Source organism: Ambystoma mexicanum, chromosome 12 (assembly GCF_040938575.1).
Source record: "Ambystoma mexicanum isolate Mex_15411 chromosome 12, UKY_AmexF1_1, whole genome shotgun sequence".
NCBI lineage: Eukaryota > Metazoa > Chordata > Amphibia > Caudata > Ambystomatidae > Ambystoma > Ambystoma mexicanum.
In genome coordinates this window covers 433,571,278-433,587,705 of record NC_090936.1, presented here as the reverse complement: position 1 = coordinate 433,587,705, position 16,428 = coordinate 433,571,278, and the positions used below count along the sequence as shown (strand labels likewise).

Sequence of the window (16,428 nt, the reverse complement as noted above, 5' to 3'; positions counted from 1 at the left end):
AAAACACCTGCAGCCGCAAGGAACTGGATAGCTTCTTTCAGAAAATCTTGAAAAAGAACTAGTATGAAATGTGTCCTTAAACCTTGCAGGTTGGGGAAAAGATTCTGGTGTTCATAGTAACCCCTGGGAACAATTTACTGGCTCAGGGGCATTGTCCTTACTACATTAAAAAGACAAACCACAAGCGTAGGCAGTATCAGCAAATCTAGTGTGGGAAGAGCACACATGTGCAAGTGTACTCTAGACAAGGGGAACAATCCACAAATAGAAATAAAACAAAATCTTTATAGCATAAATATTAAAAACCAATGATGGCAACAATGCACACTAAATACAAGCATTTACTCAGAGACAAAACATACACATAAATGAATACAGTATACACCATGAATTTAAATGTGAAGGGTATAGAAAAAGTGTAGGAAGCCCAGTCTGTGTTGGCACTGGATACCAATAGTTTTCACTAGATAAGTTGGTGTGTCTAGCACAGGCAAATTAGCCTTGAAATTAGGTTATAAGTGTAATGGTAATGTAATTGGCATACAGTTGCCACAGTATTTAGAGCACCCGTAGTGCCATTCACATGGAGAAAGCCAACACTTGTTTCGACCAAAGGGTCTTCATCAAGGCTGTGATGTTGTGGCAAGGCGAGTGCCATTTGGTGATGTGGTGAGTGGCAAGTAGCTGAGAGTAGTGAGGTGATTTGCGAAAGAGTACATTGCCAGGTGACATGTGGACATACACTTGTTATATGTACAGTATGGTGATGCAAGGTGAATGTGGTGTGACAGATCAATTCATGTGCAGGTTCAAGGATTATAGATGGGTAATAATTGTATTTTAATTGGCTCAGTTCTTGTGTTAAGTTAAGGCTGCTTACAAAGCGTGCGGTCGCCCGAGGGTATCATTGCGCTGACAGGGAGAAAGAACAACTAACGAGCCCCATCTAAAACAGATAAATCTTCAGAGATTTTCTGAAAGCCAAATGATTAGGTAAGCTTTTTAGCATGAACGGCAAATCATTCCACAGTTGGGCTGCAGCCACAGAAAAAGCCCGGCCTCCGATGCGAGAACGGGAAAAAGCCAGCACGCAGAGCAGACCGGCAGAAGCAGATTGCAATGCTCAATTAGGACATTAGCGGATGAATTTGGGCCGTAGATATTCTGCTCCTTCATCATGCAAAGCACAATGAACCAGGCAAAGTGCCTTACATTTAATGCGTTGGGCCACAGGTAATCAATGGAGGGAACGTAGGACAGGGGAAATATGTGCCCCATAAGGGGTTAAAAGTCACCACTCGAGCAGCCAGATTTTGAAGGCGCTGGAGCCGCTGTATAAGGCCCTTAGGCGGGCCAGGTATAATGAGTTGCAGTAGTCCAGCAAGCTCACGACCAAAGCTGCTGCCACCTGGGGCCTAAGCTTCAAAGGTAAAAAGGAAGTAACTTTCACAGTGTTTTAAGATGATAGTGACCGGTTTTACAAACAGTTGACACCTGTGCATCCATCGCAAGAGTGAGATGAACACTCTTAAATTCTTAACCTTAACGGCTGGAACAGGAAGCGGGCCCAGAGAAGACGGCCAAAAAGAGGAAACACGGAGCAGGATCAGGAGGACAGCCCACCACCAACACCTCCGTCTTGTCTCCATTCAACTTCAGCCAATTGTGGTTCATCCAATCTCCCACGGCAGACAGGCACCGGTGCAGGCACGACGACATCTCAGCCCGATCAAGATCTAAACGTATCAGGATCTGAGTGTCATCGGCATAAGAATAGCACCAGATACTGGGGGAGCGGATGAGACATACCAAAGGCCAGATGTAGATGGTAAAAAAGATAGGAGACAAGGGCGGAGTTTTGAGGAACTCCACACCCAAGGGAACAAAGACCTGAGAGAAAAGAAAGAAGTGAAAGCCTTTGAGATCTGACTGCCAAAAAAAATATGAACCAGGCCAATACGTGGCCGGAAATTCCGACCTGGGTGAGATGGGTGAGCAGGGTAGGGTGGTCCACGGTGTGAAATGCACCCTGAGAGATGAAGTAAAATCAGGGCACCCACACCACCCTGCATCAACCAGCCTAGTCATATCGTCCTGTACACTGACGCCAAAACTCTCAATACCTCGTCCGGGTCTAAAGCCCGATTGAGCGGTGTCAAAAATTTCAGATGACTCCATAAAGGATGATGGCAATGGTGAAATCAGGGACTCCAAAAGTTTCATAAAGACTGGCAAAAGTGAAATAGGACAGAAATTTGAGGGGACTGCTGGATCAAGGTAAGGCTTTTTAAGAAGAGGAATCACTGTTGCTACCTTCAATTCTTGAGGAATAAAGCCTGACTGACGGCAAGCATTTATGGCCGCTGTGATCTCACTGAGTAAATCCGGAAAAATATCCTTCAGTACTACCAGTGGGACCGAATCAGCAGGGGCTGCTGATTTAAGGCGACAAATAGCGTCAGAGATCTCCAGCTCAGTAAACTTAGGAAAGAGAGCCCATCCCCAGATGCGAACACCCTGTTCACAATCGATGGCTCCCTCACAGGGGCAGAAAACCGCACCGGCACTGCGTTCATTTTATAGTGGAAAGAGGTTGCACCAAGGAGCGAGAAGAAAAGAGAAAGGTATGGTTAGACGGGGTAGATGCCGGGATCATTGTTAAGGGTGTGGGGGTTCTTAACAGATTGGGTATTGTAGATTGATAGTCCTTGGCTAAGGAAGCTGGGTAGCAACTAGGGAGCTACCCAGCTTCCTTAACCCATGAATATATGCCAATTAAATTACCATTACACATATAACCTAGTTTCAAGACTCATTTGCCTGTGCTAGACGCACCAACCTATCTAGTGAAAACTATTGGTATCCAGCGCAAACAGAGACGGGGCTCCCTTCCTCTTCCTATACCTCACCATACGAGACCTTGGGAGCACTGTCCTGCAGGCAGCAGGCACTACAGAACTCAGAAATAGATCAGTGCAGGGATCCGTCTTTTCCTTAATGCTCTCACCATTATCTTCCATGTATAGGGACTGGCTGTATTATGCAAACCCTCGAAAAATGTAATGCAGTCTTGAATTTAATAATTGATCATAAGGAGTTATTATAACTTCATGTACTAAATGTCAGTTTTACATCTGCCTTTGCCAATTGCAGAGGCCAAAGCTCGACATGTTTCTGTTCACGCTCCTAAACTGGCAACATTCCGCAGGAGCTATAGATTTGAGTCACTTCTAAAGCATGGGATCTAAAATCAGAAACCCTATATATATATTCTGGACGTGGCTCAGAATGTTAAGTCTCTTATGGACACTTCATGTCTTCCACACTCTCCAAAAGGGTGTGGGGGTAGTTCTCAAAGTAAGTTCACAGGAAGGTTCATCTGTAATTACTTGGTATACCGTGAAAAATCAAGTCATTCATACAGTAGAAGGTTTGAAAGAAGAAATGAATATGTTCTTCTGAATGACTACATCATTAAACAAGAGTGAGCCAATGAGTGAGGCTAGACCCCATTTGCCAGAAAGCCAAAAGAGCAAAGACACGATCTGGATGTATTTTTCAAAGAATTCCAAAATTACTTCTCGACTTGTCCTGGAAGTGTTATAATCCAACATCGAATGTGCACGCCTCTAGGGCAATAGGTTTACAGAGACCATACAGGTTCCAAGAGGCACAGCCTCTTTGGAAATCAGGAGGTAGAGAAAATGCTGGAAAAGGAGTTATTGCAAACTCAGTACGAGTGTGGCCCCGTCGCTCATGCCGGTCGCAAAATCAGTTTCTTTATTGGCTTCTGAAAAGTTAATGCTATTTCCGAGTTATACGCCTGCCCTATGTACAGAACTGACTGTTTTAAACAACTGTTTAATCTGGGTTTAGGATAACCCTAGGTTTGAATAAGGGTTACTGGAAGGTACCGCTCCACCTGGTAGTTAAAGAGAAAATTGCCAGCCCCAACAGTCAGGGACTGGTTCAATTTAAAGTACTACAATATCCACCTTCAATATGCTGGATGGATCACCCATCATCTCCACGCCAACAGTACGCCAGAGCATAACTAGACTATGTGCTAAGCAGAAAACATCATGGTTGGCACAACTGAGCTCATCCATGTGTGCGCTCAAGTTTAAGGAATGCCAAACTCCCTGCTAATCGCATCTCAAAAGGGAAACATTCAGCACTACAAATAGTATGACCAAAAAAACTGAAAGACTATCCAACCTCTAGAAAAATTATTCTGGTATGACACAAAAAGTAAACTCTAGTGGGTTTTCCTTCGGTGGACTGTTAACAGCTGTTGCATGCGAAAGAGGATCTCACAACATGGACAAACTCAAAAAGCTTTACATCTGTCTCATGGAAATACTCCGCGTCGGCGGAAGACATTCCAAGCAATGAAATAAAAAGAAAATCCATTGCTTGAGGCGAGACTGTAGGCTTGCAAGTCAATTTGTATGAGCACATAATACTATTTGCATGCATTTCATCTCGGTATGTACTTATGCTTTCAACTAAACAGAATTACATCAGTCAAACCTATGACTCCAAGTGAGTTTCTCCGTTGCAGATCATGTTAGAAACCAAGCTGGACTAAAGTGGCTTGTATACCTGGCATTATGGAGGTTGTACTCTACACAAAAAGCCATCATAAAGAATGTACAACTGCAGTTCAAAATATTACCACCACCTATAATTTGGTTTTTGTTCGCTCACCTGCACATTCAGTATCTGAGGGGTTGGTGGAAATGGATGCACTTGCGTTGAAATGACTTGCTGTGGTGGTGATGCAATGCTAGAAGTAGGGGGCTGTGGTTGCATTGTCTGATACTGTCCCGTTTGTGGGAGAGATGATTGTTGCTGGATACCCTATGAAGAAAAGAGAATTAAACGATTAGTCTTGAAGAATAGAGATGTTGAAGTTGTCACGAATATGTCCTGCTGCTTCCTTCATTCAGAACACTTCCCATTTTTTTTTTTTTAATATATTTTTATTTTATATTTTAAGGTCAAACAAACACACTACAACTGTTTCAAAACATAGAAAGCATCATATTTCAACACATTTTCAAACTCCCCAACTCCCCCCTCCCACTTTAAACTAGAGCCGGTTCTCACATATCGTTTACGGGAACATCATTGGGTGGCACACTACCCAGACAGCCATCAGCCGGGACCTCTGTTTCGTTGTCACCCTGGTGAGGGTTTGCCAACAAGGCCACCAATTGCCGCCAGGCCAGCAAGGGCCCTACTTCTTCTTCGCCCCCCCCTGGTGACCACTTCAAACCAGACTACGGATTTAGCTTCCGCCCACCTCAAGAGGTCTGTCCACCATAACTCCACCCTAGGTCTGTGGGCCGCCTTCCAGCCCATGGCGATCCTACGTTTGGCCAAGACATAGGCCAGGTCCTTCATCTTGCTTATGTGTTTCAAATGCCGGGGTCTAGGGAATAGTCCAAGCAAGCATGACCAGGCCGATTCCACATCCAGCACCACCCCCCCGCCAGCCAGTTTCGTCTTGACCTCGTTCCAAAATCTATGCACCTCCGGGCAAGCCCAAAACATGTGTAGCAGTCCTGCGTTCACCTCCCCACACCTGGGGCATTGCTGTATAGCTGATGCCCCCAAAGTTTGCAATCTTCCCTGGAGTTAAATAAGCCCTGTGGGTAACATACAATTGAAGCTGTTGGAATCTCGCGTTACGGGACATCTTTTTATGGTACCTCTGGGCCCGTTCCCACTGCCCATCCGTCATGGGTCCTCCCCACCTCCTCCTCCCAATCTTGTCTCAATTGGAGCAACTCCTTCCCTGCCCTTGCTCGCAGGAGCTCATATATCCTCGATATTTCGTGCCCGCCCTCCGATACATCATACATGGTTTCCAGGGAGGCATCTGGATCCCCCGCGAGCACCGTCTCTGGCCATCTTTCTCTGGTCTTTTTCACCAGCCTAGTGTAGGTTATATATTGGCCACCATGTACTCCCGTCTCTTCCTGCAGCCGCTGAAAGTCCACCGCCTCCCCGTCCTGCCATATGTCCCCGAGGGTGGCTAGGCCTACCTGTTCCCAGTATCTGCGGACCGATTCAAGTAGTTGAGAGTCGCTCCCACACAGAGCCGCCAAAGGGGCCTGCTGGGAGTATGGTTCCAAGTCCCCCCCAATCTTCCATGTCCTGTGCCAGATCTCCCAGCCCAACCTCAGTAACCGCCCCTTGCCCACCAGTTTATCTCTGCCCAACCACACCACTTCCATCAGAAAGTATGGGGCTGTATCTTCGCGCAGGAGCCTGGCTTCCGCCGAATCTTCAGTCGAGAGCCACCTGGCCACGTACTGCAGCTGCCCCGCCAGGTAATAGAGTTCGAAGTTAGGCAGGCCTGTCCCGCCCCCTGTCGCACGGGTTCTGGAGCTTCCACAGAGCCACCCTATTCCTAGAGCTGCCCCACACAAAACCCCTGCACACGCTGTGAAGTTTTGCGAATAGGCTCCTGGGTATCAGAAACGGGACGTTTATAAAAAAGTGCAAGAGTCTAGGCAGGACCACCATTTTGGGCAAGGCCGCCCTCCCCATCATGGTCAGGGGCAGTCTGGACCAAAATACCATACTGTTCTTAATCCCCTCTATCGCCTTTTCCGTGTTGTGCTTGTGTTCTGTCTCGATCCTGTGGTAAATGTTTATTCCCAAATACCTAAATGTTACGGGCTGCCATGGTATTGTCAGAACAGGCAGCCTCTGCACCGGGACATTCCTATATCTACCCAAAAGGAACAGGCTGGACTTTCCAGGGTTCACCAATATACCGGAGAGGATGGCGTACCGTTCTATCACCTCTAGGACGTACTGTAGGTTTTCTTCTGGGTAGCGTAAATAAAGGACCATATCATCCGCATATAATGATATCAGATGCTCTCCACTGGCCGTGTTTATGCCCACCTCCCCATATTGTTGACGCAGGCATATTGGCAGCGGCTCCAATGCCAGTATATATAGCATAGGTGACCAGGGACATCCCTGTCTGGTCCCCCTGCCCAGTTGCCAAGAATCTGAGACCGTGGACCCTGTCTTGACCCTCGCCATCGGGGTGCTGTAAAACAACTGTACCCATCTGAGGTATCCGGGTCCCACTCCATACCCCTTCAGGACCGCTTTCAACCAGGGCTATCGTACCGAGTCGAAGGCCTTGACCGCGTCTAACGATACTATAGCCAGCTCGCCCGTGTCCTCCTCAGTTTGATCTATGACATGGTGTAGCCTCTGGTGGTTATCGGTGATGTTCCTGCCTGGAACATATCCCGTCTGATCTGGGTGTATCAGTTTCTTAATCACCCTCTTTAGTCTATTAGCTAGCACCACAGTGAGTATTTTGCTGTCCTGGTTGAGCATGGACAACGGTCTGTAAGACCCGCGCTCCACGGCCGGCTTGCCTGGTTTCAGGAGTGGGATGATTACAGCCTCACGGAGGGACAACAGGAGTTCTCCCTTCTCATAGGCCTCGTTGAAAGTGGCAAGCAGTGGCTGGAGCAACTCTTGCTGGTATGTTTTGCAGAACTCGCTGGGCAGCCCATCCGAACCCGGCGCCTTGCAAGTGGGCAAGTTCCGAATCACTACCTCCAGCTCATCCGAGGTGACGGGTGCGTCCAACTCAGAACGTTCTAGATCATCCAAGGTGGGCAGCTCAATGTCCCCCAATGTGTCTAGTATGTCTTGGCCCATATCCTCCCCCGTGTCCTCATACAAGTGTCTGTAAAACTTAAGGAATTCTTAATTTACCTCTTTCTGGGTGCTGCATATGCTACCTCCTTCGCCCTGAATCTCACTAATCACTGAGCGGGGGGGTCTAACTCTTGTACAGCCAAGCCAGCAATCTGCCCGGCTTATCGCCCCCTGCATGTATCCTCTCCGTATATTTCCTGTAGCTGAGTCTGCACAGTCTATCCCAGAGTGCACTGCAGGACAACTGTAGCTCCTCTACTCTGGTTCTGTTATCATGAGCGGTGCTCACGCAACGCGTGAGCTCCTCTAGCTCCCTTTCCGCCTCCCGGAGCTCCCTTTCGACCCCCCCCTGTAGCCCCTTAACTTGGGAAATAGCTACCCCATGCACCACCACCTTAAACGCTTCCCACAGTGTGCCCACAGAGCTTACGCTTCCCGTGTTTGTATCAAAATATTCTTCAATGGCATCCCTCAGGCCTTCCCGAAACCCCTAATCCTGCAGAGCCTCGGTCCCAAGTCTCCATGTAGGGATCTGCGGGTGTGGGGGCTGGTGTCTCCAGTCTACCACCAAGGGCGAGTGGTCCGACAGCACTCGGGCTTTGTATTCTGCTCCTTCTATTTCTCTCACTATCCCGGCTGTTACAAACATGTAATCTAACCTTGGTACAAATCATGTGGCGCTGTGTAGTGCGAGTACTGTCTATCCGTGGGATGCAGCCTTCTCCACGCATCCCCTAGGCCTAGGTCTTTCAGTAGGGTACTCAGCGCTTTAGCGGCCGGTGCCGTTTTTCCTGCCCTGTCCTTGGACCTATCCATACTGGGGTCTACGTTACAGTTAAAGTCCCCCCCCACACTACCGTGTCCCCCGCCAGGGGGCCAAGTTTACCATAGAGGGTCCTAAAGTAAGCCGCTGTATCATTATTGAGGGCGTACAAATTTATGATGTGTATTTCTCTGTTTTCCAAGAGGCCCGTTACCACCACCATTCTACCCTCCAGGTCCACCGTAGAATCAAGCACTCGAAACGGCACGTGGGGCGCTACCCAAGTGACAACCCCTCTGGCATACGCTGAGTACGCCGCCCCCACAACGGTGCCCTTCCATTTCCTCCCGACCACCTCCAGCCTTTCCCTAGTGAGGTGGGTCTCTTGCAGCAGGGCTATGTCTACGCGCATCCTCTTTAAATACATCATCACTTTGTTGCGTTTAAGGTAGCTGTTGAGGCCCCGTACATTCCAGGTCACAATTCTGAGATTACCCGATGCCATCTAGTCGGTCTGTCTCTGTCCCATCCCTTCCCATAATGCTCCCCATGTAGGGTCGTTTTCTGGCTCTTTCCCTTCTGTTAACAAACCATGCCCCCCTCCCCCTTCCCCAACCTCACACCACTGCACACAACTCCCCCCCCCCTACCCACCAACCCCCAACAATAGCCCAGCTCCATCCCTGCATCTCAGGCCTACCCACGTCTGGACCCGTTTTGTGACCAAGAACAAGGACCCCGCGGGGTGTCACCAATCTAACAGTGACCTAACTAAGTGTACTACTATCGGGTGCAGAGGTTGCTCCCCAGGAGCTCCCAGTCATCTATTTAGGAGAAGTGAATTCAACGGGACCAGCCGGCAGATGCCGTGACTTGCCCCACACAAGCGCAATATCAAACTATATTCTAGTCCCAATGTCATAGCTATGGCCTCACGGGTGCCTCTGCAGCGTGCTACTTATCTCCATCCGCTTCTGTCTGGGCATCCGATTCCTGTGGTCGACCTTGCATATCCAGCCATTCCATCACGTCGCTCGGCGTCTCAAAGAAGAGGGATCTGTTCTTATGAATCACCTTTAACCTAGCGGGGTAAAGCAACATGTAGCGGTGGCCTGCCTCTCTGGGCCTCCTCTTCACCGTTCCAAAGTTCATTCGACTCCGTTGTACAAGCAGCGTGTAATCCGGATACGCCGTTATATTCGCTGACCCCCTTTCTATCGTGCCCCCTTTCCGGAAAAATTTGAGAATCTTCTCACGGTCACGATAGTTCAAGATCTTTGCAATCAACGGCCGCGGGGGGGATCCTGGGGCCGGTCTCCTGGTCAGGGCCCTGTGCGCCCTTTCGACCGCGAACCCCTGGGTCAGCTCTCCGCCTATAATCTCCTGCAAAAGCATGGTTTCAACGAAATCCGTGGGGTTTGATCTTTCCGTTCCCTCCGGTACCCCCACTATGCGAATGTTCTTGCGCCTGGCGTGCCCCTACGCCTGCTCTGCTCTGTCCTCCAAATTGCCCACTCCCTGCACGAGGGCATGAAGTTCCTTGGCGTGTGTATTGCACACCTCCACAGTCTGGGCCAACTCCTTCTCCAGTTCCCCAGTGCGCTCCGCGATCGTTCGCACATCGTGGCGCAACAGGTTCACTTCTTCTCGGACCGCTCCTATCTTGAGGTTTAGGCCCTCTTGCAACTCTTTCATGGCCAGGCCCAGCTTCGTCTCCCAGGCCACCTTCAGGTCAGCAATTGCTGCCAGCACCTCCTGGATGGTACTCATTGGGTCTGTCGCCGCCGCAGGGGTTTCTTTGCTCTTGCCCCCTTCCGCGCCCGAGGGCGACCTAGCATAGGTCTCCATCTGAGGCTGCTTGATCCGGGGTCGCACCACCTTGGAAGACATCCTGTTGCGTCGATTGGGCCCACGCGCCCAGCTGTATCCTCGCGGAGTTTGCTCGCCGGCCCCTTCTCAGCAAGGTTTTGCTGAACCTGGGTTCACTCTGCTAGCCCGCCACGACCCATGGCCTCTGCAGCAGGGGCTCGCCCTTATGTTCTTGCTTTCAGCCCGAAGCGCATGCGACCCGTCTATCTGGTTGGGCTTGCCCACGTTCCGACCAACCTTGTCTTCCTCAGCTCGTCAGACTTTTTATGGCCCTTTGTCCACAGGCGGCCATCTTGGGTGTTCCCCTTCTTTTGCGCGACCGCCACCTTCTTCGGGGTCTAGTTCCGTGAATATGCAGTCTCGCCGTTGGGGAGGGCACGCGCCGTATGCCCCCCACTTTCATACGCCTTTAGATGCACCGTGGGCTCGAAAGTCTGCCAAAAACGATCACTTTTTTCCCCAGGATCAGGATCGGAAGCTCCTCCAAGGAACGTCCTCTCATGTAGCCATCAAGCCACGCCCCCCACGCTTCCCATTTTGCATAGACTGCGAAGAACTGAAATCTGACTCCAAGTCAAACAGATATTGAAAACACAGTGGGAGGAGTTACTTACCAGTAACTCCAGTACTCCAGCATTGGTAGCTTTCAAAGATTCAAATGATTTCAATATTAGCCATCAGGTTTGGAATCCTTGTTCCAATGTTAGCCATTAAAATGCAGTCACTACTACAGTCTACCAACCTATTGGTACACATTCTCACCCTTAAATGGGATGCATAAAGCCTTAGCAATGTGGATGCAGAGTGAATGGCTGAAGGTGTTCTCCCTACATCAAAAGCAGAAGCACTTCCACTTCAACATAGGTTTTCATTTTACAGTGTGCTCTTGCTAAGTGGAGGACAGAGCGGGAGCCACAATTTTGAGAACTCAGGAGCCAGACTTTCTGGTTGAGTGACTTTGGGCCAAAATGGTACACCTAGATGCTTCTCTGGAGAGGAGACTCTCGGTCAGAGTGAAACTAATCATTTTGAATTCTGACAGAAGTAGGAAACGAGAGTAGCATCGCTGCCTGGCTCAGGCCGGGGTTAGGAGGATTAGGTAGCACAGATAACACTGACTATTACAGAGGGAACGTGGGGGGGGGGGGGAATCTTTGGGGGAGGCGCAGGCTAACACCCCAGATCTGGGTATCAAGAACAAGCTGTTAAGAGCATTTCCTAGTTTATCTGCATGCAAATAGTTTGCTGTTATTGTTCTGTACTCAGAAGGTTTTGCTGGAACCTGTTTGGGAGCACTATCTATTCAATGTACTCTGCCAGAGAGATGAAGACAAGGAGGCGGCAAGCTCTTTTTCTCAACCAACCCAGAGGTTCAATTAGGGTGAAGGCTGTGTGGACTCTGCTGCTTGAACACTGAAACCAGGTCTGCTCACTGGAGGTGACTGATCCCTGAAGATGCTCTCTGGAGACATTCCTGGACTGTACTGGCATAACATAGGAATCAATGTGCCCCAGCAAACCAGAAGTCGAAGAACCACCCTTGGCCCTGGTTCTAATCTCAAACAGTTTGTGAGGTACGCCAATCCGGACATTGCTTGCCTATCCTAAGCTTTTCATGTCATGTGCCATTGCTGCTTGGAGCGGATCGTGTGTTGCACCCAGTCCACCAGCTCACTGAACAAATGCCTAATCACTACCTCAGGAAGCTCCTATAGGCCTGGCACAGCACTGTGGAGCCCCAGAACAAAAACTAAAGGTATATGAAGTGTTCCTGTCCCCCTGGCTTGCATTAAAGGGCCCTAGTAACTTGCAAAACCCCACTCTCTACCTTTTAAAAGACTTCTACATTGATCTTGGAAGGTTGCTGCTGCAATTCCCACCTGCTTGCCACCAGTCTTCAACTGCAGAGGGCCCATTTATTCCCAAGTTAGCAATCTCTGCGTTTTGTGTGTATTTTTAGCTTAAAGTTTTGTATTTGTATAGAACCTTGATTGGACATCCCTTATTTTGGCGCCACAGAACTACTGCGGTTTTGGATGCTTCTGCGCTAGCCCACATCCCCTTCCTAAGAGTATAGCCTGCCCTCTTCCCATGTTACCAATAGAGGGTAAGGAGGTATACCATTCAGGTTGAGTCTTTCACTTTTACGATTAGTATCGCTGCTGGTTTAGTTTAATGTGAGGCTGAGTAGGGACTCCAGCCAATACTCATCCTCGTACTCCCGCAGAGAAGTTGTCATTGTATCACAGTCCTCCAAATAGTGGACCTTTGCCATCAGATTTCCTAAGTGTTTCCCAATACTTACAGGGTAGAATCAGTGACCACTGTCTCTTGACATTGTAACTCAGGCAGAGGAACACCCATTCTCAAGTTGTTATGTCGTCTCCAAGTCAAGTGAATGAGGAAATGGTCCTGTAGTGGCATTTTGTACGCCCCCCCCATTCCCGTGATTCCTGCGAATTGTCACCATGGACACATGAAATGTACACCAACAAGACACTTCAGTCATGTGTGCCGCCAGCCCCTGGGACCACAATCAACAAAAGAGATGACACTTGAAGAAACTTTTTTACTTTTTATTTAATCAATGGAAGGACTTTGTCCATTTTATGGAAATCTATCTATGAATATGCAATAACTGAAGACAACTGTGCAAAATGTCCTCTAAAGTACACACATTTTAGAAACAAAAGTCAAAAACACAAACACATGCATGTAAATGAGCAATTCAAATATCAAGTTTAGTCTCCAACACCAACTGCTTGCATACTTCACACAATCACACATTCACCTTAAAATGCTGAACACCAATAAGTTAAGAAAACATCACATTAACCAACTAACAGTGATGGATACTGGCTGGCATTTACTTTCTTTCTACAGCTCAATGCTCAACAAATGAATACCCCCGATGCACAATGCATCTATTGGGAACTAAAGTCCATCAGGCTAAACACCAACCAAAAAATGCTAAAAGCTTGGCCAACTCGCGTTTCGGCTAGGTCAATTTCATTTCATCGGAACCTCTGTCTTCCATCAGGGCCACCATACACAATTACATTCAATAATTGGTCTTGTATAATTTCTTGTGCTGAATAAGTGTGCTTGATGTCAAATACGCTGTTGAAAACAGTGAAATAATGTTTTTTTTTAATATTATATTTTATTGGTTTTGTAACATACAAACTTTGGTCCTCACCGGGCCAAGACGCAAAACAAACTATAAACAATAGTACCGTACAATGGAATACTCAAAAAAGCCAATCATACAAAGTCGTATTAAGGTTATTGTGCTAGTGTGAAGGATCCTCTACTGCCCTGCACATTCTACATTCAAGGAGTGTTATATCAAGTCTGATTGCAGAGTTCACACCTCGTCTTCCCATCGGTGCCATATCTTGTCCGCCTTTTCGGGACAACCTCTGGCTTTATACACTCTTCTTTCTATGGCAATGCAAATCTGTACATCAGTGATCCACTGGCTAATTTGCGGCGTCTCTGCAGCACCCCATAGTTGTGCTATATTCCTTTTAGCAATTGCAGTTGTTGTCATGAAGCAGAGCTTTTCGTACCTTGACAAGTCTATTTCACTGTCCGCTCCAAGGAGTAGCAATTTCGGGTCACTGGGGATCGTCTTGTGTAGCACTCTCGTAAGGATGTCACAGCAATGCCGCCAATAATCGCAGATGTTTGGGCATTCCCACAGTATGTGAAAGAAAGTTCCTTCTTCTCTTTGGCAGCGTAGGCAGTTGGGTTCTGCTATCTTACCCCAGTGGTACAGGGCTACCCTCGGGTAGAAGATTCTATGTAGTATTTTTAGCTGTACCAATCGCAGCCTGGTTGATCTGGCCACCTCCCGGGGGAACATTAATATCTGAACCCAGTCTTCCGGTAATATTTCCCAACTTCAGCTTCCCATTTTGTCTTTAGCCGCACCAGCTCTGTTGTAGCAAAGGAGGTGATGACGTTGTACATTACTGTGGTGACTTTAGCCTGGATACAGTCTGTTATTATATTGCGTTCTATTGGCGTGGTATCTGGCATGTCAGCTAGCGTAGGGAGGTGCTGCTGGAGTGCGTGTCGGAGCTTTGTGTAATGGTACCTTTCTGTCTCTGGGAGGTTAAAGGATATAGCCAGTTCTTCATAGGATCTGATGGCGCCACTGGTTACAATGTCGCCCACCTGCTCTATACCACACCCCATCTATACATTATTCCATAATGGTTGGCTTGGCGTGACTCTGTCTCCCCATCCCATGAAGGTATGTGATTCAGCCCAAATACGGGGTGTCTGTGCCGCTATGTTTCGGGGGGTCGCTCTGGGCATTGCCTTGTACAGTTCCAGGGGGGGCGAAGCCCGGACATGTGGCAGTGTTGGGTCTGCGTGCATTGCATCGTTTACTACCGACATCTGACTGGCCCAGTAATATGTCTGTAGCCTTGGTAGGCCAATTCCACCCTCCCATATTGACCTTTGTAGTGTTCGTAGGGCAATTCTCGGGCGTCCACCTCCCCATAAGAGCTTTCTGAGTATATTGTCTATGTTCCGGAATTCTTTCACAGGTATGTGTAGGGGGGCGTTTTGGAGCACATACAGGTAGCGGGGGAGTGTGAGCATTTTGAACAGTGCTGCTCGGCCTAACAGGGTCAAGGGTAGGGTCATCCAATGCTGCACATCCCCTGTGAATCGCTCCGTAATGGGTTGTAAATTGCTCAGTGTGAAATCATCTAGATTCCTCGTGATCTTAATTCCTAAATATTGGAAGTGATCAGGGGCTATTCTGTATGGGCAAGGCTCGGGAACCCCACTACTTAGAGCATTTAGTGCAAATAACGTGGATTTGGACCAGTTTACTTTCAGGACGCTAAAAGCACCATATTTCTGGAGCAACTTTCACCACCGGAAACGTCGTCTTGGGATCCCTCAAATATAGTAGTAGATCGTCTGCATATTATGAGACTCTGTCTTCCCATTCTGAACACCCCGGGATGCCACTCCATGTGGGTGCCTCTCTCAGCAACTGGGCCAGTGGTTCCATGGCCAGCGCAAAGAGTAGGGCTGATAGTGGGCAGCCTTGTCGGGTCCCTTTTCCCAATGCAAAGGAATGTGAAGTCCAGCCATTCACTCGGACTTCAGCCGTTGGTGCCTCATATTGGAGTTGGACCCAAGAGAGAAACTGTTCCTGAAACCCCATTTTTCGCATGATAGCCCATAGAGCCTCCCATCGAATGGAGTCAAACGCCTTTTCAAAATCTATTGCAAGTACACCCAGGGTGGTGTTGAGGGCCTGGGCCCGCTCAATGGCCAAGTGTATTCTTCTTATGTTCATTCTCGTGGACCTGCCTGGCATAAAGCCACATTGGTCCGGGTGGACTAGGGATGTTATGACTTGCTGTAGGCGTATCGCTAGGAGTTTGGCCAGAATCTTGTTTTCACCATTAATGAGGGAGATGGGCCTATATGAACTGCATTGATCCGGGGGCTTATTCACTTTGGGTATAACAGTTATTGTAGCTTTCCTCAGGTCCGCCGGGAGGGGTCCCGTTGTCCGGGCCTGTTGGAACATGTTGAGTAGATGGGGAGCTAGGTTGTTACAGCCTATCTTCTTCCAGGTTTCTATAGGAAAGCCGTTCGGTCCAGGGGTCTTCCCAGACTGGAGCTGCATCATGGCCATTGCAATTTCGTCTTCCGTGATGTCTCGTTCTAGGCCAGCAATCTGGGTTTCATTGAGAGTCGGGAGGGTGATACCATCTAGAGGTATCAGGGGGAGTTGTAGGTGCTTTATATAGTGTCTCGTAAAACTTTGCGAATTCCTCATCTATGTCCTGGTCCGTGAGGCAGGTTCCAAGTTTTGGGACACAATTGCTCTCACATGGCTGTTCCCTTCGTCTCTCCGTTCAAGCCAGGCTAGTACCTTCCCCGCTTTGTCCCCACTATCATATATTCTGGCTCGCATAGCACTGTGTGCCTGCCTGGCATTGTCCAAAGCGATGTTTTGCAGTTTCTTCTGGGCAAGCATCAGTGCTCTCTTGGTATCTGGACAGTCGTTGATAAGATGTGTTTCTTCTGCTTGTTTTAGGTTTGTTTCTGCC

General features: G+C 48.4%; 1 protein-coding gene across 8 annotated transcripts in view; it reads right to left on the bottom strand.

Moving 5' to 3' along the window:
• The window catches only part of WNK1 (WNK lysine deficient protein kinase 1), a 2,404,646-nt gene that overhangs the window by 1,211,276 nt on the left and 1,176,942 nt on the right, over positions 1-16,428 (bottom strand). For all 8 annotated transcript variants that reach the window (XM_069628604.1, XM_069628602.1, XM_069628603.1 and 5 more), the window contains one exon: positions 4,711-4,863. In XM_069628604.1, coding sequence (XP_069484705.1) covers positions 4,711-4,863 — 153 coding nt within the window. The remainder of the gene's footprint in view (positions 1-4,710; positions 4,864-16,428) is intronic.